Here is a 22,439-nt window from a genome sequence, read left to right on the forward strand (position 1 = left end):
ATAAAGTGCAACAGAAATGAGAAGCGCTAGCAGGAGGACCCTATCCTTGCAAGCTTACAATTCAGAGGAGAGTTGGCTAGAGACAATAGGGTTAGCAAATGAGGCAGCGAGTCTCCAGTACTACATATGACAAATTATACGTTTTAAGAGTATGTTTGAAGGCTTCCATGCTTGGAGCATGATGGACAAGCAGTGGAAGAGAGTTTCAAAAGAGAGGTTACACTCGCGAGAAGTCCTGTAAGGAGGGCGAGAGGAGGTGACCAGCCTGGACAACAAGAGAGTCTCATGGGAGGAGTGAAGGTTCCAGGAGGGATGCTCTCTGGAAATTAATGCGGAAATGTATGAAGGGGACAGATTATGTAGAGCTTTGTATGATAGGCTCAGGAGCTGGATCCTTTTGATGATTGGTAGCCAATGGAGGGATTGGCATAGAGGGGCGGCATCAGAGGAGAGGGAGTAGGGGGGTGGATGAGATGAGTAGCAGAGTTCAATAGAGACTGGAGAGGTGCCAATCTGTCCTTTGGTAAACAGCAGATGAGGGTGTTACAGTGGTCAAGATGGGATACGCTTAGAGCATGTATCTCCTGTGAAAGGAAGGGATGGATTCTGGAGATATTTTTTGAGAAGAGAGAGAGAGAGAGAGAGAGAGAGAGAGAGAGAGAGAGAGAGAGAGAGAGAGAGAGAGAGAGAGAGAGAGAGAGAGAGAGAGAGAGAGAGAGAGAGAGAGAGAGAGAGAGAGAGAGAGAGATCATTAAATGTTTTAGACCATGAGTGTAAATGGAGAAGTGATCAAAGAACTGAGCATTGTCATGTGTGCATGTGCATGTTTGTTATCCAATAGCCTTTCAGAGAGCACACACATTTGAGTCGGCATTTGCACAGAACCCCAGATTGGTTTGAATGAACTAAGAATACCTGTCTCTTAGATCCAGACCCATGTCCAACTTCACATCCGGGGCGGTGATGTCAGTAGTGTGTCAGAAGTAGCAGGGCAGTGGTGACAGCAAGGGGAAGGGAAGTGGAGGAGAGGTGACAGATAGGCTGGCCAAGGGGTGGTAATGTCACTGCTCAAGTGTGGGTCCAGGAGAAGTGGCTAAGCAGCACAGTTTGGAGACTTGTGGGTTTGCTAGTCAGCCAGCAATGCACATCACAACTGTTTACCCATCAAGTTTCCCTGGTGGACCCCACACCACAGCCTTCACCCCAACACCACTACCTTTTAACAGACAATTTTAAACCAAAACATGTAGTACAGGCCTGCCAAACCATTTATACTGATCTCTGTTCTCTATACTCAGTAGACAATTTGATCCCTTAGGAAGTGTTGCCAAATACAGTACATCGAGCATTATCATTTGTTGTGTCAGGGTCACCTACCTCCAAATAATCCAGCTCTGTGGTCTTCAGACAATTGCTCACATTGAAAATCTGTGGACATATGCAAAAGAAGAAATAATGTTAGATGAAAGCTCCGACTGACGGATAAGTCATAGAACTCCTTCAAGATTTTATATACATTTCTGTCTCTCATACCAGATATGAGCTGAGTAGCATGGAGAGGGTAGACAGCTTGATGCAATTCTCTCGATTGCCTTCAATATCCAGAGAGCCTTCTGTGTCCAGGACAAACACCGCCATCTGTCCGGAGAAGACAACAACTTAAAATTACTCCAAAAATACTAACGTTCTCCCATCAATCTACGGATGTAGTGACCATGTATCTGAAGCAAGCAGCATATGTCCTGCTTGGACACCTACACCTGTTTAGATTATGTACCATATGAATACAAAGAAACTGTAATACAAGTCCCTAGCGCCACATGTTTCTGGAGAAGCGTACAACTATTTTTTTTATATGATATTTAAGTCGTTTCCCCCCCTGTGGCTAGAGAGTACCATGGGGCTCCTGTGGCAAGAGTGGACCATTGGGGCTCCTGTGGCTAGAGTGGACCATTGGGGCTCTGGTGAAACGAAATGGAGCAACGGGGCTCTGGTGACTGGATTAGACCATTGGGGTTTTAGTGACTGGAGTGGACCATCAGGGCTCTACTTACTGGATTCAACAGTTGGGGTTACAGTGACTGGAGTGGACCATTGGGGCTCCAGTGACTGGATTGGACCACTGGCTTTACAGTGACTGGAGTGGAACATTAGGGCTTTAGTGACTGGACCATCAGAGCTCCGGTGACTGGAGTGGACCATCAGGGCTCCAGTGACTGTATTGGACCATCGGTCACCTGAGTGGACAGTCAGGCTCTGGTAAGCAGAGTAGAAAATCCGAGGAAGTCCGGCCTCACCTTCTCTCCACTCCTCTCCAGGATAAAAGGTCGACTCCAAATCCAGATCCCCTTTGTGAGACCATCAGCACCGTTTCTCCAATCAAATCCCACGAGATCTTCATCGTCCAACCCCAGACCAATTGGCTGACCCGCCTCCTGCCAGGAAGAAACAATCACCCAGTTATATCAGTTTGTTTGGCTAAAAAACTTCAAAATCAGCTTCAACACATGGGGAAGTTCACTCACCAGGCTGTGAAGAGCTCGGAGGATATAATTCATCAGGGTGGATTTCCCCTTCCGCTTCTCCCCGATCACACAGATGAGGCACAGGGGGTAACCGGCCACCTCTCCTTCCAGGAAACACCTCTGCAGCACCGACTCATCCAGCTGTAGCCTCCCCTGATGGTCCGAGTACACCAGATGGAGAGCCGAGGCTGCTTCCTAATGTGAGCAAAGAGATGTCAGAGGAGTTCTGTGGCAGATACCCAAACCTAAAGCTTTATACAGGTGCTAGGAATCAGAACACCTTACAGCAGGGGTCTCAAACTCGCGGCCCGCGGGCCATTTGCGGCCCTCGAAACAATATTTTGTGGCCCTTGCTGGCAAAAGCTTACTGAGAGTTCGCTTCAGTGCTCCCAAGTAATCCGCCGCATCCCCGCCGCTAAACGAGGGCTGCAGAGCCCCCAAATCGCCCGGGGGGCAATCCGCTGGCATTTCCTGGAAGGGGCAGAGCTTTCAGTTTCAGCTCTGCCCCTCCTGACGTCAATCGCCGCACGGATCGCCGCCTCTCCCCGCCCCTCTCTGTGAAGGAAGAGTGAGAGGGGCGGGCAGAGGCGGCGATGCGCCGCGATTGTGAAATTCCTTATGCGGCCCAGCCTCATCCTGACTTTGCCTCTTGCAGCCCCCAGGTAAATTGAGTTTGAGACCCCTGCCTTACAGCAAAGTGCCCTATGCTGTGGGTGCTCTCAACTGAAGAGGATAGTCCAAATGAGGATCAGCAAGAACTCCACAACTAATTATTGCAAACTGTCCTTGTCATACAATACTTCAGAGCTTAGAGAGCACATAGCCCTGGGTGCGAGTGCTGAAGTCATCTGGGTGTTCGAATCACCTGGTTATTGACCCTTTAGAAGTCAATTTATTTAGAGGCTTGCAAGTGCTGCAGGCCAATTTATTTTAGCACATGTTTTGCCTTGCCATGCTAATAATCAGTACTGCTGTAATTTATGGTCACTTGCCACTAGGGGGCAGTGTGAGACAGTAACAGAGGACTTCTGCTTTCAGTTTCTATATGTTTTTCTAGCAGAAAGAGATGAAAGCAATCCAAGAATTTACAGCACAGCGAGTTCTGCCGACTGAGGCCAAAAGCAGTGCACTCTGTTGAAGCTGCTAATGGGTTAACTGTTTTAAAAGGTACCCATACACTGCAACGATTTCCTATCGAAATACATCAGATTCAATCACTGTGATCGAAGCTGTGTGAAATGTTAACGCAAATGGTGACCAGGTGGAAATCGAATCGATTGATTCAGTTGATCTGTGCAGGTGGAAAATTTAACTCAGTCGTCCTTAGCGGTGTTTGATATGGCGACAACCGACACAGCAATACATCACCTGTCCAGTCGGCGCGAGTCCCCGGGTCCCCGCTGTCTCTCACTTCTTCAGGCATCTTCTCTTCACTTCCTGTTCTGTCCTGTGAGAAAGCAAAGTTCAAACAGTAGAGGGCGCTCTACTATTTGAACTTCATGCGTGTCACAGGACGGGACATGAAGTGAAGCAAAGATGGAGGAGTACGCTGGAAGAAATAAGAGACTGTGGGGACCCGGGGACTCGCGCCGGCCAGACAGGTAATGTATTGCTGCAGGCCGGGGAAGCACGCGGTGGGCAGAGGCAGGCGGCAGCGACGGCTCCACAGGTTGTGAATCGATTTCATGCTGAAATCAATTCAAAATCTGTGTGCAGTGTATGGGCAGTCATTACATCCCTCTCTGATCAGATTCAATCAAAGAGGTATCTATCTGCTGGTTGATCTGGTGGCAAGCCACTAGTGTATGGCTGGCTTAAAGTGTAACTGTCGGGCATAAAATCGAAAATCAATTCTTTATTTTTATCTGGTAAACAAGTAATAAGGATGCTAACCAGGCAATCCAAAAGTTAAAATCATGATTACTTTTCTTGTTTATAAATGATTGTCACAGGAGCCCTGGTGGTCAGAACGCAAATTGCCTTCCAATCGGTTTCAGCACACCAATCATGCAAGCTGTGGTCGCGATCAGTGGGCAGAAACCGGGCAGCAGCCCGACTAGAAGGGAGCCTGTGGGTTAGGGAAATACACTTTACACACTATTTCAGGGTATATCTGCCACCACCACTGGTATGGGCCAGTGGTCCCTACCGACTGACTTACTGATCCTGCAAAAAAAACGGTTAAAACACGCTGTATTCTGTCTAGATATCAACAATAGTAGCGACTCCTCAGAGACCTGAGTTCAGTTTCTGTGTATGGCTGTATAGCAGGTGTAGCGGAACAGTAAACGACTTTGGTAAAGTCTTTATTTACGTGCAATATAAATAATTAATGTATACAGAAAATCATAAAATCAACGATTATGGAAACATTAATAACCAGTATGAAATAAAAAGGGAGAAAATACTTAGGGTTTGTGGAAATATGTCCGTTCTGGGAAAAACTTGTAGAGTTCCTTTTGTTTCAGTTCAAAGTTCAGAGTTCAGACCAGGTGGATGCCAGCATATCCTCAAGCTGGCACAGATGTGATCAAGATGGTGTTTCAAGGTGGAGGACCCTTGTGTTTCAGCCTGTCAATAGTTTTATCACCCATCGCTGCGGGGAGTGGATATGACAGGCACAAGTCCAGCCTTGGGAGGATGGAGCAGGGGCTGTCCCATCCTTACAGACCCTCAGACTGGCAGAATTCTAGTTCGGCCTGTCTTGGGGTGCACGTGGGGCAGTTAAAACCTATACCGCATATTCACACTCAGCATGATTTTATGAATCCTAGGAAATGAAATGTGACAGGTCTATCATGAGAATTTACCCCCCGTCTCTTCAAACCCATATTGCTATGAGAGTTTAGGGGACAGAGTTCTGGGAATTTCTCAGAACCAGCACCGGGACTCATGCTACACTTTCCCCACATTTAGCGAAGCTGCCATCTCAGGAACCCCAGAAATATGACAGAACTGGGGTGTTATGGATTATGCTATGAGCCTCAGGTCATTCAGTGTGTGTGCTTGCAACTGGCTTCCCTTTGATCCTTCCCAGGGAGCAAGGTTTCAAGACCTCCCGGGGATTCGTAGCCTGCTTGGCTGAATCTAGGCCTCCTTATCAGAGCTGAAATAGCTGGCATATCCTCTGAGAGGGGCCATTAGCTCTCCAGGGGGCCGGGGAACCAGCTTGTTACAGCTATGTGTTAAACGCAATCAACTTCCTTTCCAGAACTGTCTATCTTAAAACCAAAGTTTGTCATTCTGAGCCCTGCAATAGATGTGCGATCAATTGCAGTGATCAGAAACGACTGCTGGATCTGCGATTTTTGTGCGTTTTGGACGACTGGGCGTCGCCTGGCGTCACAATGATGATTCCCCAGTTTACCTGACTCTTATTTGGTACGTTGCCGTACAAACGAAGTTGCAGGGCATGATGGGTTGTCTTTTTTTGCTTCTTTATTTCCCCTCAGACTTAACCAATGTACAGAAGCAAAAAAGGACAACCAAGCATGCCCTGCAACTTCCTTGTTGTGTACCAAATTTTGTGTGTACCAAATAAGAGTCAGGCAAATTGGGGAATGATCATTTATCAACAATAAAAGCAATAGAGATTTTAACTTTTGGATTGCCTGGTTAGCATCCTTATTACTTGTTTACCAAATAAAAACAAATAATTGATTTTTGATTTTATGCCCGACAGTTACACTTTAAAGAGAACCAGAGATGAAGCACCCTCATGTATTTTACCTTATAAATCAGTGGGAACATGACAGTAAACACCTAATCTGCTCTTTGTTACATTGTTCTCTGTTTAATTTGCCTGTTATCACCTCTAAGATAAGAATCCCGACTAAGCAGTCGGCTGGCTTTGCTACAGAAAGATTATAGCTTAGACTGTGTTCTTTTGTGTCTTTTCAAGTCCAAGCCTGCCCCCTGCTGGCTTTGCTCAGAAATCAATATAGCTGAGTCATTATAGCAAAGCCAGACTCAATGCACAGTCCGGGATTCTTATCTCAGCTAGATAACAGACACTTTTAGCAGTGAGGATGAAACAGAGGGCAGGGTAGGTGTTTTCTCTAATGTTCCCACTGATTTCTATGGTAAAATACATGAGGGTGCTTCGTCTCTGGTTCACTTTAAGAAAGGAGCTCACGTTGGATAAATAAAGACTGTTTACTTGTGAAGTGCTTGCTGGTACCCTACTCTTTCCAGTGTAAATATGTTGGTGCTATATAAATCCAATTAATGGTAATAATAACAACCCTAAACCTTGTCACACACCATCTTCCTGACACTCCTGACTACACAGCGGAACTTCTAGCTGTGTAGGCAGAAGTGTCAGGAAGATGGAAAGAAGCATGCAGTACAGTGACAGGAGGCAGCGGTATCAGCAGGTAAACCCTCTCTGTTGTAGCCAAACTATAGCATCTTTCCTCTGCTCCAGCCAGCCACTGGGACCCCAGCATACTGTTAAGATTATCACCCCATTAAAAAGGAAAAGGGCTAATCATGTGAGACAGAGGGAGCATGACCTGCCATATTATTATGTATTTATATAGTACTGGCATCGAAGGCAGCACTTAACAGAGAATGTTGTCATGTCCTTGGCGGAGTTCACAATCTAATCCCGGCCATAGTCAAAGTCTAATGTCCCGCCACATCATTATTATGTATTTATGTAGCACTGGCATCTTCTGCAGCACTTTACAGAGTACATAGTCATGTCATGGACTGACATCCATGATGTAAATCTCCCATTTCACCACATGTTTGTGGGAACACTGCTTTCTTATGTGTTTGGGGAACATTGCCTAATTACCTTTAGGGTCACTTTGCATATCTGTGTTTTGGGAGGAAAGTCTGGCTCACTGCCTCAGAGTTACATTAGTATGCTCTGCCCATACCATATCATGGGCACGCCCATTTTTCCTCTGCGCCATGGACACACCCATTTTTTGGAGGAAAAATCTGGTCACTGTATCTAAAGGCCACAGACAGCATGATGGTGGCATGAGAATGGGCAGAGTCATAACTTTCAAAATAGGTTGCAGAGAAGAGGACACAAAAAAGGGCACACAGGAAGGTATTAGGTGTGTGTATGTGTGTGGGGAAGGGGGGCAGAAGAGGGACTAAACGGGGGTACACAGGGGGCCACCGAAGGTGCACAAGCAGTGCAGAGGAAGCACTAAAGAGATTAAAGGGGGCTCACGTGAGACATGCTTCAGTACCAAGATGCTGGCGGAGGGTGCTGCAACATGTCTCCTGTATAATATGAGGCATGGCAGGCCTCTCATCATGGTGGCTACATAGGGGCAGCCACATGTTTTAATATTATTTAGATTATTTCTCATGTTCTCACCTGTCTGGCCTGTTCTTCTTTCACAGCAATCTGGACCTTCTCGATCATGTTCTGCAGCCTGTAGACCGGTATGAGCTGGTCTTTGGGGCAGATCCTCCTGCACTCGGGGCACCGATACCCCAGGGGCTGTGGGGTGCTCCAGTACTTGGTGATGCATGCTCTGCAGAAGGTGTGACCACAGATGATAGACACAGGGTCTGTCAGCTCACAAAGACACAGGGAACACGTGATCTCCTCTTCCAACTTGGAGAATCGAGCAGCTCCTTCCTGAGGCATGGAGGACCTGATGAAGGGGAGGGGGGAGAAGTATGTTATCCCAAACACCAGCACTGGCAAACATCAACAAAGAGTCCAACAATCTCGATGGGACATCAGACAGACACAAAACGTCATAGATAATCGCAAGTCTTCATGGTAGATTGATCCTAGTTGTAGTTCTGATGACTGCAAGGAGAAAGCCTGAAGGACTTTGCCTGGTAAACAGCAGACTCTGATAACATAATCACATGATAAAGAGGAATTGGCCAGTCGCAGCAAAAACAGGAAAGACTTGCAAGGTGAAGAAGAGTTCTCAAAGACAGGAAATGGTGATAAATCTGTGTGCAGAGGAGTCACATTATCAACTCAACAGATTAGGGGGGATTCTTTACTGAAAGTGAACCATAAACATAACCAAACAAAATCAATGGTAAAAGTTCAAGGACCTGTGGTCACTTTCTTTCATATCTGTTCCAGCTGTCAGTGCAAAATACACAAAACAGACTAGCCTTAATACTAAAGTACTGACACTACCAAACCTGATTCAAGAGTCTTTTATTGTTATACTTCACTGGTGCTGATAGACAAAAAGTAAATCAATAAAATGTAATCCCCCAGTTCATATCTTCATATTTATTTGTGTATAGTCCATTTTACCTTATGGTTTATGCAACTGTATGTACTTGTGGCATTGCTACAACTTTATATTATTTAATGGGCCTCATTGTCCAACTATATTTTATTTTGGCGGCACACTGCCTTGTTATGTTGATGGGACAGTAAACTCCCCCCCCCCCCCTTCCTCACCTCAAGCTCTCCCCTCCAGCATCTATCAGTGGCAGCAGGCGGTGGGCAGGAACACATAACTCGGTCCGATGTCTAAGTGCCTCACGCTACTTCCTGTTTAAGAAGGAAGTAGCGTCAGACACTTAGAGAGAGGAAGCTCCGGTGGTGGAATGCATGAAGGTATGTGTTCCTGCCCGCTGCCCGCCACCTGCAGACACTGATTAAAACTGGAGGGGAGTGCTGAGGGGAGAGCCCGAGGGGAGGGAGAGGGGGACTGTGGCATAAATATCACTTCTGTCACATCGCACACTAGACTTTCATTGGCGTAGCAATGGGCTGCAGTAAAAACAGGCCAACACAACGCTACAGTATGAACGGGGCCTGAAACTTCTGGGATACCAGCAAAAGCCCATGCTATATAGTGGATCGCTGAGACTGATGTGAATGGAGCAGGGATATCTGTACAGAGTGTGGATTATGTCTTTTGTAAAGAGAGAAGAGGGGATCTGACCCAGCGCTGTAAGAAATTGCGTACGTGCAAAATGAGCGCTGGGAAATGTGGGTGCTGGAAACAGCCGCCACTAGAATATCGGAACATAACCGATATACTACAATTGTACAGTGGCAATTCCGACAGTAAAATATCTGTACATTTTACCAGTATTTTACTGTTGCTAAACCTAATCCTATTTTCACACAGAGCCTCCCTCTACTGATGCATAACACTAACCGACCCCCCTCCCAACAATGCCTAACCCAAACTGATAACCCCACCGATGCCTATCTCTAACCGATCCCCTCACTGATGACTAACCCTAACCATTCCCACTCTACTGATGCTAAACTACATCAGCTTTAATCCAATACCCCAACACCTGTGCCCTACCCTAACTGATAACCCTCTGATGCCCATGTAAATATTAGTAAATGAGGGAAATGTCGTAGCCCACTAAAAGCAGGCATTTGTAGCGGGCATTTTGCACTCACTATTTGCAGCCACGTGCTCCCCATGTGCTTCTAAGAGGGGCCCTTCCTAAAATTTGCTGGGAGGCCCAGGAATTTCTAGTTACACCCCTGTAGTGAAGATATACAGTGCTGCCCACAATTATTCATACCCCTGGAACATGTTCACTTAAAGTTACTTTTATTCAACTAGCAAGTAATTTTTTGAAGGGAAATGACAGGTTTCTCCCAAAAGATGATATGATGATGTACTAGATATGGGGAAAAAACATTTCTCAGCTTTTATTTAAATTTTAGCAACAAAAGTGTCCAGTTCAAAATTATTCATACCCTTCACAAACTGTCACAGTCTGTGGGAAAATCCAAAGTTCTATACCATTCCAAACAATCCAAGCTGTTCTAAAGCATCCTTATTACCCTGATTAATTGGGAACAGCTGTTTTAATCAACAAACTCAACAGGTGAAAAACAGCAGCTCTCTGCAGTTGGTTTTTGGAAAGTCATGGCTTAGACAAAGGAGCTCAGTGAGGATCTGCGGCTGCGCATTGTGGCTGCTCACAAGTCAGGAAAGGGCTACAAGTCCATTTCTAAATGTTTTCAAGCTCCAGTGGCTACAGTGCAAAGTATTATTAAAAAATACAAGATGTTCTGCACTGTGGAAAATCTCAGAGGATGGGGTCGGAAGCCAAAAGTGACACCTGTGCTGGCCAGGAGGATAGTGAGAGAGGTAAAAAAGAATCCAAGGATTACCACCAAGGCCATCCTGGTGAATCTGGGCTCTGCTGGTGGCAATGTCTTTTGTGTGTGTGTTTTTTTCAGCCAATGGACCAGGGAACCTAATCACAGTGAACGGGACCATGAAAAAAAAAAAAAAAAGCAATAAATGAGAATTTTCAACAACAACATCAGGCAGTCTGCAGAGAAACGTGGCCTTGGGCACCAGTGGAGATTTCAGCATGGCAATGACCCAAAACACACAGCAAAAGTGGTGAAGAAATGGTTAGCAGACAACAACAGTAAAGAAGATGTGTGATGAATTTACAGCACATTAAAATAAACACATAACGGTTTCCCTCGTTATTCCTCCTCTTCATTTCTCCTATTTTCGCCACTCCCCGCTGCCAACAAATAACTTAATTCATAAAATATAACTTTTAAACCTTTGGCAAGATGGCTGCAATGTAAAGTGCTTCTGGGTCAGTACACAGTCTCCCTGAGCTGCTGTGCATGAGAGCTGAGCACAAGGCAGATCTCCTCCCTGCTGTCAGCCTCACTGGAGCGAGACAGATCTTCCCCCTGCTAGCTGGAGCACGCAGAAAGGTCAGTGATGACTCATCAGATGACGTGCAACAGGAAGAGGGAGAGGCAAATAGCAGGGAGGAACAGCTGCTGTATTGTCTGCCTCTTTCTGCAGCACTATATTCGTCTAACTAGACAAATAATTAGAAAGCAGCAGACAGCGGTTTCTAAACAAGACAAGGGAAAAAAGATTAGTACTTATGAAAGGAACATATCTCTTGAATTAAAATACATTTTGAAAAAGGGCCACAGAACCCCTTTAATGTTTTGGAGTGGCCCAGCCAGAGTCCTGACTTGAATCCAATTGAGAATTTGTGGAGGGAGCCAAAGATCAGGGTGATGGCAAGAAGACCCTGCAACCTGAAAGATTTGGAGCTCATTGCTAAAGATGAATTGCCAAAAATACCTGTGGAGACATGCAAAAAGCTGGTCTGCAATTAAAGGAATCATTTGATAGCCAATCAAGGCTTTTCTATTGATTACTGAGAAGGGTATGAATCATTTTGGACTGCACACTTTTTGCTCAAATGTAATTAAAATCTGAGAAATGTGTTTTTTTTCTCACACAATAATGCCTTTTGTACATTCATCTTATCTTTTAGGAGACACCTATGTAATTTCCCATCAAAAAAATGACTTGCTGGTTGAATAAAGGTAACTTTAAGTCACAATTTGCCAGGGGTATGAATAATTATTGGCAGCACTGTAAATATATATATATATATATATATATATATATATATATATATATATATATATATATATATATATATATACAGTGTTTATTCACACCCCTGGCAAATTCTGACTTATAGTTACTTTTATTCAACCAGCATTTGGCGTAAACGAAGAGAAGCCTTCCCCACTGTCAAACATAGTGGTGGGAACCTAATGCTTTAGGGTTGTTTTTTTTCTCAGCCAATGGACCAGGGAACCTAATCACAGTAAACAGCACCATGAAAAAAGAGTAATACATGAGGATTCTCAACTACAACATCAGGTAGTCTTTAGAGAAACTTGGCCTTGGCCACCAATGGACATTTCAGCATGACAATAACCCAAAACACACAGCAAAAGTGGTAAAGAAATGGTTAGCAGACAACAACATTAACGTTTTGAAGTAGTACAGCCAGATTCCTGACTTGAATCCAATTGAAAATCTGTGGATGGAGCTAAAGATCAGGGTGATGGCAAGAAGACCCTCCAACCTGAAAGATCTGGAGCTTGTTGCCAAAGACATGCAGAAAGCTGGTCTGCAATTATAGCGTTTGATTGCTGTAATAGCTAATAAAGGCTTGTCTATTGATTATTGAGAAGGGTATGAATAATTTTGCACTAGACACTCTTTGCTAAAATGTAAATAAAAGCTGAGAAATGTTTTTTTTCCCCAATAATGTCTCTTATCTTTTGGAAGACACCTATGTCAACTCCCAGCAAAATTTGCCAGTGGTATGTATAATTATGGGCAGATATACAGTATATGTATATACACACGCATACACACAGTATATATGCAATTTACATACAAGGTATAAAATAAAAGCTGCACTTGTAAACACACAAAAGACATAGTAGAATGCTTACGGTTTAGCCTCGCTGTTCCCCATGTGATGTCCGGGGCTCCCTCGTCACTTGGATTTGGGATGTACCTGTGAAGGGACTTTGGTCACTGAGTGAGAAAGGAAACTGCAGAGGGGTAGATATTTGTAATTGCCAAATGCAGAAACGAAACTCAGCAGACAGGTAGCTGTGTAGGAGGGGCACACGGGACAGATAGGAATGTAGTAAAATTATTCACACACACAAAAGCTGCCTCTACACCATGAATAGTTTTAAGTGTTCTGTTATTTGTCCTGTGCAGCCCTCACGGACAAGGCATGCTTTAGCCTGCGCTATAGAGCCTTACTGTAACGATTGGTGTCAGCACGCAGAGAGAATCTGATTATTGGTGATCTGCAGTATCACCAAGAATGCAGATATATACCTGATTATTGATGATCTGCAGAATCACCGATAATACAGATATATTGCTAACCTCTGGACACCTGGATAATGTGAGTGTTTGGTGTAATAGTAGTACTTTGAGTATAGCACAGGAAATTAGAGACAGTATGGGCAATACTGCTCTAGAGATAAGAAAACCTTCCAGTAGCCTGAGACTCCCCAAGGGCCGGAGTCAGGCTGAAAGAAGGAAGGTCCAGAGAGTGAGTGACACTCAAGATGAATGTCACTGAGTGATCTGGAGACTATCTCTTAATAGTAGAGATAGCTCTCGAGGTCGGGCAAGCCAGGTCGGCAACACACGGTCAGATAAGGTACATAGACAGAAGGCTGATTTGGTATCCAAGGCTAGCAGGGTTTGGCAACAGAGTATCAGATATGCGAGGTACTGAATCAGAGATCAGAGGAGTAGTCAGGAAAGCAATAGGTCATAACAGATATCAAACAATGCCTAGACTTAGGTGTGAGGTCCTTGGTCTCTACACCCTGGAACTAGTCTGACGTATAAACAGATGATAACACAAGTTCCCTAGTCTGGGTGTGAGGTCCGTGGTCTCTACACCCTGGAGCTAGTCTGAAGCATAAACAGATGATAACACAAGTTCCCTAGTCTGGGTGTGAGTTCCGTAGTCTCTACACCCTGGAACTAGTCTGAAGTATAAATACAATAACAAGACAAAAGTTCTGGCTCAGTGTGAATTCCCAGGTCCACCTGGTTCTAACACACTGTAGGATCAGACAACTTGTGACTGGCCAGCAGCAACTATATATAGTGTAGCGCTCTCTGGCGCCACCCCTAAGTGATGGACCAATAGAAACTTGCTCTGGCATCAGCTGACCAGCCTGGTCCCCTCTTGGCCGTCATAAAAGTTTTGCCTCTCAGCGCGCGCGCGTATTCCTAAACCTGTGTGAACTAACAGACTCAGCCACACCAGACGCACGCTGCTGCGTGCAAACCGCCGCGCTGCGTGCAAACCAGCCGCCGCGCTGTCAGTATATGCGGCGGCTTTTCCGCGTTCTGCCATGTTACCAGATGCACGCCTCCGCGTGCAAACCGCCACGTTGGACACGGAATCAGCCGTCTTGCTGTCAGTACGCGCGGCGGCTTTTCCGCGTTTTCTCACACTTACTGAATTAACAGCTGACACATCATTGCATTCCAGCGGTTCTGGAGGTGTGTTTAGCTTCTAAGGGTACAATGGTTAATTTGCATATATTCAGCAGTGTTGCTCTGGGAGACATCTCAAGCTCACTCCAACCTGAATTATCGCAAATTCTTTCTGTTTTAGGAAAGCAAACTTTTGTTTTTCTTAACATCTTAGTAAGGGCGCTTTTAGGACCATTGTAGTCCCTTACACACTCCAATGAGTTCTGGGTCACCATGAGCTTGCTGGTTAGTCTGTACCTCTCGGTGTTACAAGCCCTACTCCATAGAGCCAAATTAATCCATGCCATGCAGTGATGAGGATCAAACAATCCGAAACAGTCTGTATGCATGTTGGATTATTATGGCTCTGTACAATTTAACAAGCTGACACATCATTGCATTCTAGCGGTTCTGGAGGTGTGTTTAGCTTCTAAGGGTACAATTTAATTTGCATATATTCAGCAGTGATGCACTGGGAGACTTCTCAAGCTCACTCCAACCTGAATTATCGAAAATTCTTTCTGTTTTAGGAAAGCAAACTTTTGTTTTACTGAATTGATGTCACACATTTTTAAGTGTACCCGAGGTGCCTGAGGCAAACTTGTGAGGATGCAACCCCCCCCCCCCCCCCCCCCCAATTTGGAAAAGATCGCACAGCACCCAACAATCTGCACTGCACGGTATAGTCAATGTGACCCCCAAAAAAGTCAAAATAAACAAAACTATAGTATAGGTAGGTATGTAGCCTGGTATATGTGCCCCCCACTATAAATAGCTAGGTATAGGTGCCCCCAATATAGAAAGCTAGGTATACTTGCCCCAAGTATAGGTGCCCCCAGTATAGGAAGCCAAGTAGCTACCTAGGTATAGGTGCCCTGTATAGGATGCCAGGTATAGTTGCTCCCAGTATTCGGGGCCAGGTATAAGTGCCCCCAGTATAGGTAGCCAAGTATAGGTGCCCCCAGTATAGGAAGCCAAGTATAGATGCCCCTCCCCCGTATAGGAAGCCAGGTATAGGAGCCCCCAGTATAGGTAGCCAAGTATAGGTGCCCCAGTATAAGAAGTCATGTATAGGTGCCCCCAGTATAGGTAGCCAAATATAGGTGCCCCCAGTATAGGTAGTCAAATATAGGTGCCCCCTGTATAAGAAGCCAGGTATAGGTGCCCCCGATATAGGTAGCCAAGTATAGGTGCCCCCAATATAGTTAGCCAAGTATAGGTTCCCCCAATATAGGTAGCCAAGTATAAGTGCCCCCAATATAGTTAGCCAAGTATAGGTGACCCCAGTATAGGTAGCCAAGTATAGGTGCCCCTGGCGCTGCATGCAGCTGAGACCTCAGATCAGTGGTGACAAGAGAGCGGTTCCCCTAGTAACAGCGCATATGCAGGAAATGCTTACTTCCTGTATATGTTACTCTACTAGAGCACCAGTCTCCTGTCTCCACTGCAGGTCACCGCTGATCTGTGATCTCACTGCTGCATGCTACCCTGGGCATGCAGCAAGAAGGATTCCGGGGCCAGGACAATGAGGTGGAGATGGGGGCTGACGACTCGATCAGCTAAACAAGCAGCAGCCCTGGAGGAAGAGGGACAGAGGAAATGCTTCCCCTTGGAAGACACGTCATTCAGGCGGCGTCATGCAAGGTCCGCCCCTGTACGTACAGTGCAAAGCATATTAATAACCAGGCTGTGTTCCTTATACTCCTGAAAGAGTTACAGGACAGCTGTAGTGAGAAGGATATAGATGCTGGCATATATAGTTCCTTTTAAACAATACCAGTTGCCTGGCAGCCCTGCAGATCCATTTGGCTGCAGTAGTGTTTGAATCACAACAGAAACATGCATGCAGCTTACCTTGTCAGATCTGACAATAATGACAGAAACACCTGATCTGCTGCATGCTTGTTCAGGGTCTATGGCTAAAAGTATTAGAGGCAGAGGATCAGCAGGGCTGCCAGGCAACTGGTATTGCTTAACCACTTCCCGACCGCCTAACGCACAGAGGTGGCCGGGAAGAGGACCCCGCAAGGACCGCCGTATAGACGAGAGGCGGCGGTCCTTGTAAGGGCATAGGCGGAGCGATTGCGTCATCCGTGACGCGATCCTCCGCCGGCGCCTCTCTCCGTTCACCCGCCGCAACATCCCGCCGGCCATACGGAAGCGCCGGCGGGATGTTAACCCCGCGATCGCCGCATACAAAGTGTATAATACACTTTGTAATGTTTACAAAGTGTATTATACAGGCTGCCTCCTGCCCTGGTGGTCCCAGTGTCCGAGGGACCCCCAGGGCAGGCTGCAGCCACCTTATGTCGCACCCAAGCACACTGATTTCTCCCCCCCTGCCCTAGATCGCCCACAGCATCCCTCAGACCCTCCCCTGCCCACCCCCCAGGCCCCTGTTTGCACCCAATCACCCCCCTAATCACCCATCAACCACTCCCTGTCACTATCTGTAAACGCTATTTTTTTTATCCCCCCCCCTGCCCCCTCCTGATCACCCCCCCCCCTCCCTGTGTACTGTATGCATCTATCCCCCTGATCACCTGTCAATCACCTGTCAATCACCCCCTGTCACTGCCACCCATCAATCAGCCCCTAACCTGCCCCTTGCAGGCAATCTGATCACCCACCCACACCAATAGATCGCCCGCAGATCCGACGTCAGATCACCTCCCAAGTGCAGTGTTTACATCTGTTATCTACCCTAAACACCCACTAATTACCAATCAATCACCCATCAATCACCCCCTATCACCACCTGTCACTGTTACCCATCAGATCAGACCCTAATCTGCCCCTTGCGGGCACCCAATCACCCGCCTACACGCTCAGATTGCCCTCAGACCCCCCCTTATCATTTCGCCAGTGCAATATTTACATCTGTGCTTCCCTGTAATAACCCACTGATCACCTGTCAATCACCTGTCAATCACCCATCAATCACCCCCTGTCACTGCCACCCATCAATCACCCCCTGGCACTGCCACCCATCAATCTGCCCCTTGCGGGCAATCTGATCACCCACCCACACCAATAGATCGCCCGCAGATCCGACGTCAGATCACCTCCCAAGTGCAGTGTTTGCATCTGTTATCTACCCTAAACACCCACTAATTACCCATCAATCACCCCCTATCACCACCTGTCACTGTTACCCATCAGATCAGACCCTAATCTGCCCCTTGCGGGCACCCAATCACCCGCCTACACGTCTCAGATTGCCCTCAGACCCCCCCCTATCAATTCGCCAGTGCATTAGTTACATCTGTTCTTCCCTGTAATAACCCACTGATCACCTGTCAATCACCTGTCAATCACCCATCAATCACCCCCTGTCACTGCCACCCATCAATCACCCCCTGGCACTGCCACCCATCAATCACCCCCTGTCACTGCCACTCATCAATCAGCCCCTAACCTGCCCCTTGCGGGCAATCTGATCACCCACCCACACCAAAAGTTCGCCCGCAGATCCGACGTCAGATCACCTCCCAAGTGCAGTGTTTATATCTGTTCTCTACCCTAAACACCCACTAATTACCCATCAATCACCCCCTGTCACTGCTACCTATCAGATTAGACCCCTATCTGCCCCTAGGGCACTCAATCACCCGCCCACACCCTCAGAATGCCCTCAGGCCCCAGCCCTGATCACCTCGCCAGTGCATTGCTTGCATCTATTCCCCCCTCTAATCACACCTTGAGACACCCATCAATCACCTCCTGTCACCCCCTAGCACACCTACCCATCAGATTAGGCCCTAATTTGCCCCGTGTGGGCTCCTGATCACTTGGCCAAACCCTCAGATCCCCCTCAGACCCCCTTCCGATCACCTCCCCAGTGCATTGATTGCATCTATTTTCCCCTCTAACCACCCCCTGAGACACCCATCAATCACCTCCTGTCACCCCCCTAGCACTCCTATCCATCAGATCAGGCCCAATACAACCTGTCATCTAAAAGGCCACCCTGCATATGACCGGTTCCACAAAATTCGCCCCCTCATAGACCACCTGTCATCAAAACTTGCAGATGCTTATACCCCTGAACAGTCATTTTTAGACATTTGGTTTCCAGACTACTCACGGTTTTGGGCCCATAAAATGCCAGGGCGGTATAGGAACCCCACAAACTGACCCCATTTTAGAAAAAAGACACCCCAAAGTATTCTGTTAGGTGTATGACGAGTTCATAGAAGATTTTATTTTTTGTCAAAAGTTAGCGGAAATTGATTTTTTTTTTTTTTTCACAAAGTGTCATTTTTCACTAACTTGTGACAAAAAATAAAATCTTCTATGAACTCGCCATACACCTAACGGAATACCTTGGGGTGTCTTCTTTCTAAAATGGGGTCACTTGTGGGGTTCCTATACTGCCCTGGCATTTTAGGGACCCTAAACCGTGAGGAGTAGTCTTGAAACAAAAATGACCTGTGAAATCCTAAAGGTACTCATTGGACTTTGGGCCCCTTAGCGCAGTTAGGCTGCAAAAAAGTGTCAATCATGTGGTATCGCCGTACTCGGGAGAAGTAGTATAATGTGTTTTGGGGTGTATTTTTACACATACCCATGCTGGGTGGGAGAAATACCTCTGTTAATGACAATCTTTTGATTTTTTTACACACAATTGTCCATTTACAGAGTTATTTCTCCCACCCAGCATGGGTATGTGTAAAAATACACCCCAAAACACATTGTACTACTTCTCCCGAGTACGGCGATACCACATGTGTGGCACTTTTTTGCACCCTAACTGCGCTAAGGGGCCCAAAGTCCAATGAGTACCTTTAGGATTTCTCAGGTCATTTTGAGAAATTTTGTTTCAAGACTACTCCTCGCGGTTTAGGGCCCCTAAAATGCCAGGACAGTATTGGAACCCCCACAAATGACTCCATTTTAGAAAGAAGACACCCCAAGGTATTCTGTTAGTAGTACGGTGAGTTCATAGAAGATTTTATTTTTTGTCACAAGTTAGCGGAAATTGATTTTTATTGGTTTTTTTCACAAAGTGTCATTTTCCGCTAACTTGTGACAAAAAATAAAATCTTCTATGAACTCACCGTACTACTAACGGAATACCTTGGGGTGTCTTCTTTCTAAAATGGGGTCATTTGTGGGGTTCCTATACTGTCCTGTCATTTTAGGGGCCCTAAACCGTGAGGAGTAGTCTTGAAACGAAATTTCTCAAAATGACCTGTGAAATTCTAAAGGTACTCATTGGACTTTGGGCCCCTTAGGGCAGTTAGGGTGCAAAAAAGTGCCACACATGTGGTATCGCCGTACTCAGGAGAAGTAGTATAATGTGTTTTGGGGTGTATTTTTACACATACCCATGCTGAGTGGGAGAAAGATCTCTGTAAATGGACAATTGTGTGTAAAAAAAATTAAAAAATTGTCATTTACAGAGATATTTCTCCCACCCAGCATTGGTATGTGTAAAAATACACCCCAAAACACATTATACTACTTCTCCTGAGTACGGCAATACCACATGTGTGGCACTTTTTTGCAGCCTAACTGCGCTAAGGGGTCCAAAGTCCAATGAGCACCTTTAGGCTTTACAGGGGTGCTTACAAATTAGCACCCCCCAAAATGCGAGGACAGTAAACACACCCCACAAATGACCCCATTTTGGAAAGTAGACACTTCAAGGTATTCAGAGAGGGGCATGGTGAGTCCGTGGCAGATTTCATTTTTTTTTGTCGCAAGTTAGAAGAAATGGAAACTTTTTTTTTTGTCACAAAGTGTCATTTTCCGCTTACTTGTGACAAAAATTAATATCTTCTATGAACTCACTATGCCTCTCAGTGAATACTTTGGGATGTCTTCTTTCCAAAATGGGGTCATTTGGGGGGTATTTATACTATCCTGGAATTCTAGCCCCTCATGAAACATGTCAGGTGGTCAGAAAAGTCATAGATGCTTGAAAATGGGAAAATTCACTTTTTGCACCATAGTTTGTAAACGCTATAACTTTTACCCAAACCAATAAATATACACTGAATGTTTTTTTTTTATCAAAAACATGTTTGTCCACATTTTTCGCGCTGCATGTATACAGAAATTTTACTTTATTTGAAAAATGTCAGCTCAGAAAGTTAAAAAAATAATTTTTTTGCCAAAATTCATGTCTTTTTTGATGAATATAATAAAAAGTAAAAATCGCAGGAGCAATCAAATAGCACCAAAAGAAAGCTTTATTAGTGACAAGAAAAGGAGCCAAAATTCATTTAGGTGGTAGGTTGTATGAGCGAGCAATAAACCGTGAAAGCTGCAGTGGTCTGAATGGAAAAAAAGTGGCCGGTCCTTAATGGGGGGTAAAGCCCTAGGTCCTCAAGTGGTTAAAAGGGAATAAATATGGCAGTCTACGTATTCCTCTTGTTTCAGTTATATTTTTTAGGAGTAGGAGAATAGATACAATTGTTTATCTCATCGCTTTATTTCAGCAGTTTAATTTCACCTCATGCTCACTTTAAAGGATAACTGAAGAGAGAGACATATGGAGGCTGCCATATTTATTTCCTTTTAAACAATACCAGTTGCCTGGCAGCCCTGCTGATTTATTTGGCTGCAGCAGTGTTTGGATAGCTAACGATGTTGATGAATTCAAACCTTTTATCTCATTGCTCACTGGCCATCCCTAGTTTTAAGATCTTCATAAATCTTTGCTAAATATGGCAGTCAATCATGGTGCAAGAATGCTGCAAACCACTTGCCTCTTTCTCCACTGTAGTTGGGTGGCATGGGTGGCAGAGGATCAGCAGCTATTTAGATGTCGGCCATTCAGGAACCATGCATTGAAACACCAGTAAAATTTTGTCTGTAACCAAGGCCTGAGGCCTACTTCAGATGGGCAGTTCAGCTGCCTAGCAACCATGAAATGACCAGTCATTGGATGTTGTAAATACAAGCAACTTGGGTCACCTGAGGTAATCAGCTACACAGCTACCACAGAAATACTGCATGTATCATTTGACAGTTGCTGCCCACCTAGATGTTACTGGATTGGGTACCGTACCTTGTGGTACACCTCATAAAGAAGCATGTGATCAGTTTGATCAGGTGATTTGTTAGGCTCTGATTGGCTGGCCATAATCATGTTTCATTTCCATTTCCTGTGAAGGGTTTGGATTCTGGCAGTTGACTACTAGGCTGGATCACACTACAGTAAAAATAAAATAAAATAGGTCCAATTCAACGGGGTGCAAGAGAATGTGTAAACGGATACTATGTTTAGTGTAGGACCCATTCACACATTTTTTTTCCGTTGCCCGCATACACTGTGGGTGCTCACTGAATCAGTGCAAGCCTATGGCCTCTTTTTCACGGACAGTTGATAGGCAGTCAAATGTCTCTCAAATTCTCACAACTGCTCACTGCTGCCTGGTAACTGCTCACTGCTGCCTGGTTACTGCTCGCAGTTGCCTGGTTACTGCTCGCAGCTGCCTGGTTACTGCTCGCTGCTGCCTGGTTACTGCTCGCTGCTGCCTGGTTACTGCTCGCTGCTGCCTGGTTACTGCTCGCTGCTGCCTGGTTACTGCTCGCTGCTGCCTGGTTACTGCTCGCTGCTGCCTGGTTACTGCTCGCTGCTGCCTGGTTACTGCTCGCTGCTGCCTGGTCACTGCTTCCTGGTCACTGCTCAATGCTGCCTGGTCACTGCTCAATGCTGCCTGGTCACTGCTCAATGCTGCCTCGTCACTGCTCACTGCTGCCTGGTCACTGCTCACTGCTGCCTGGTCACTGCTCACTGCTGCCTGGTCACTGCTCACTGCTGCCTGGTCACTGCTCACTGCTGCCTGGTCACTGCTCACTGCTGCCTGGTAACTGCATGCTGAGCACACAGTTCAACTGTCCGTAGAAAAAAGAGGCCTATAAGAATGGACAGAGTCTGTTCTCACGATTTGGAGAGCAATATTAAAATTTACAAGAAAATAGTGCAGAGAGATAATATTGCTTATACCATCAACAACGTGTCATACTCTTGAGATATACTGTCAATGATGTCTAATACTGATGTACCGGTAATAGTTTTTCAGATATATTTGAAATGTATTATGTCAGTGAGCAGTAACATATACACATATATAGGTATTTTTGTTTGTAGGCACTTGTATTGACC

General features: G+C 45.7%; 1 protein-coding gene across 5 annotated transcripts in view; it reads right to left on the reverse strand.

Moving 5' to 3' along the window:
* The window catches only part of LOC137524295 (RING finger protein 112-like), a 58,399-nt gene that overhangs the window by 18,753 nt on the left and 17,207 nt on the right, over window positions 1–22,439 (reverse strand). For 3 of the 5 annotated variants that reach the window (XM_068244005.1, XM_068244006.1, XM_068244004.1), the window contains exons 2-7: window positions 12,757–12,821; window positions 7,867–8,149; window positions 2,526–2,720; window positions 2,298–2,435; window positions 1,534–1,638; window positions 1,378–1,428 (exon numbers count right to left, since the gene is read on the reverse strand). In XM_068244005.1, coding sequence (XP_068100106.1) covers window positions 1,378–1,428; window positions 1,534–1,638; window positions 2,298–2,435; window positions 2,526–2,720; window positions 7,867–8,149; window positions 12,757–12,779 — 795 coding nt within the window. In that variant the 5' untranslated portion in view covers window positions 12,780–12,821. Of the gene's footprint in view, window positions 1–1,377; window positions 1,429–1,533; window positions 1,639–2,297; window positions 2,436–2,525; window positions 2,721–7,866; window positions 8,150–12,756; window positions 12,822–21,036; window positions 21,183–21,310; window positions 21,333–22,439 lie in introns of those variants that run through there. The other 2 variants (XM_068244007.1, XM_068244003.1) reach the window with 2 other exon arrangements.

This window comes from Hyperolius riggenbachi, chromosome 7 (assembly GCF_040937935.1).
Source record: "Hyperolius riggenbachi isolate aHypRig1 chromosome 7, aHypRig1.pri, whole genome shotgun sequence".
NCBI classification, from domain to species: Eukaryota; Metazoa; Chordata; class Amphibia; order Anura; family Hyperoliidae; genus Hyperolius; species Hyperolius riggenbachi.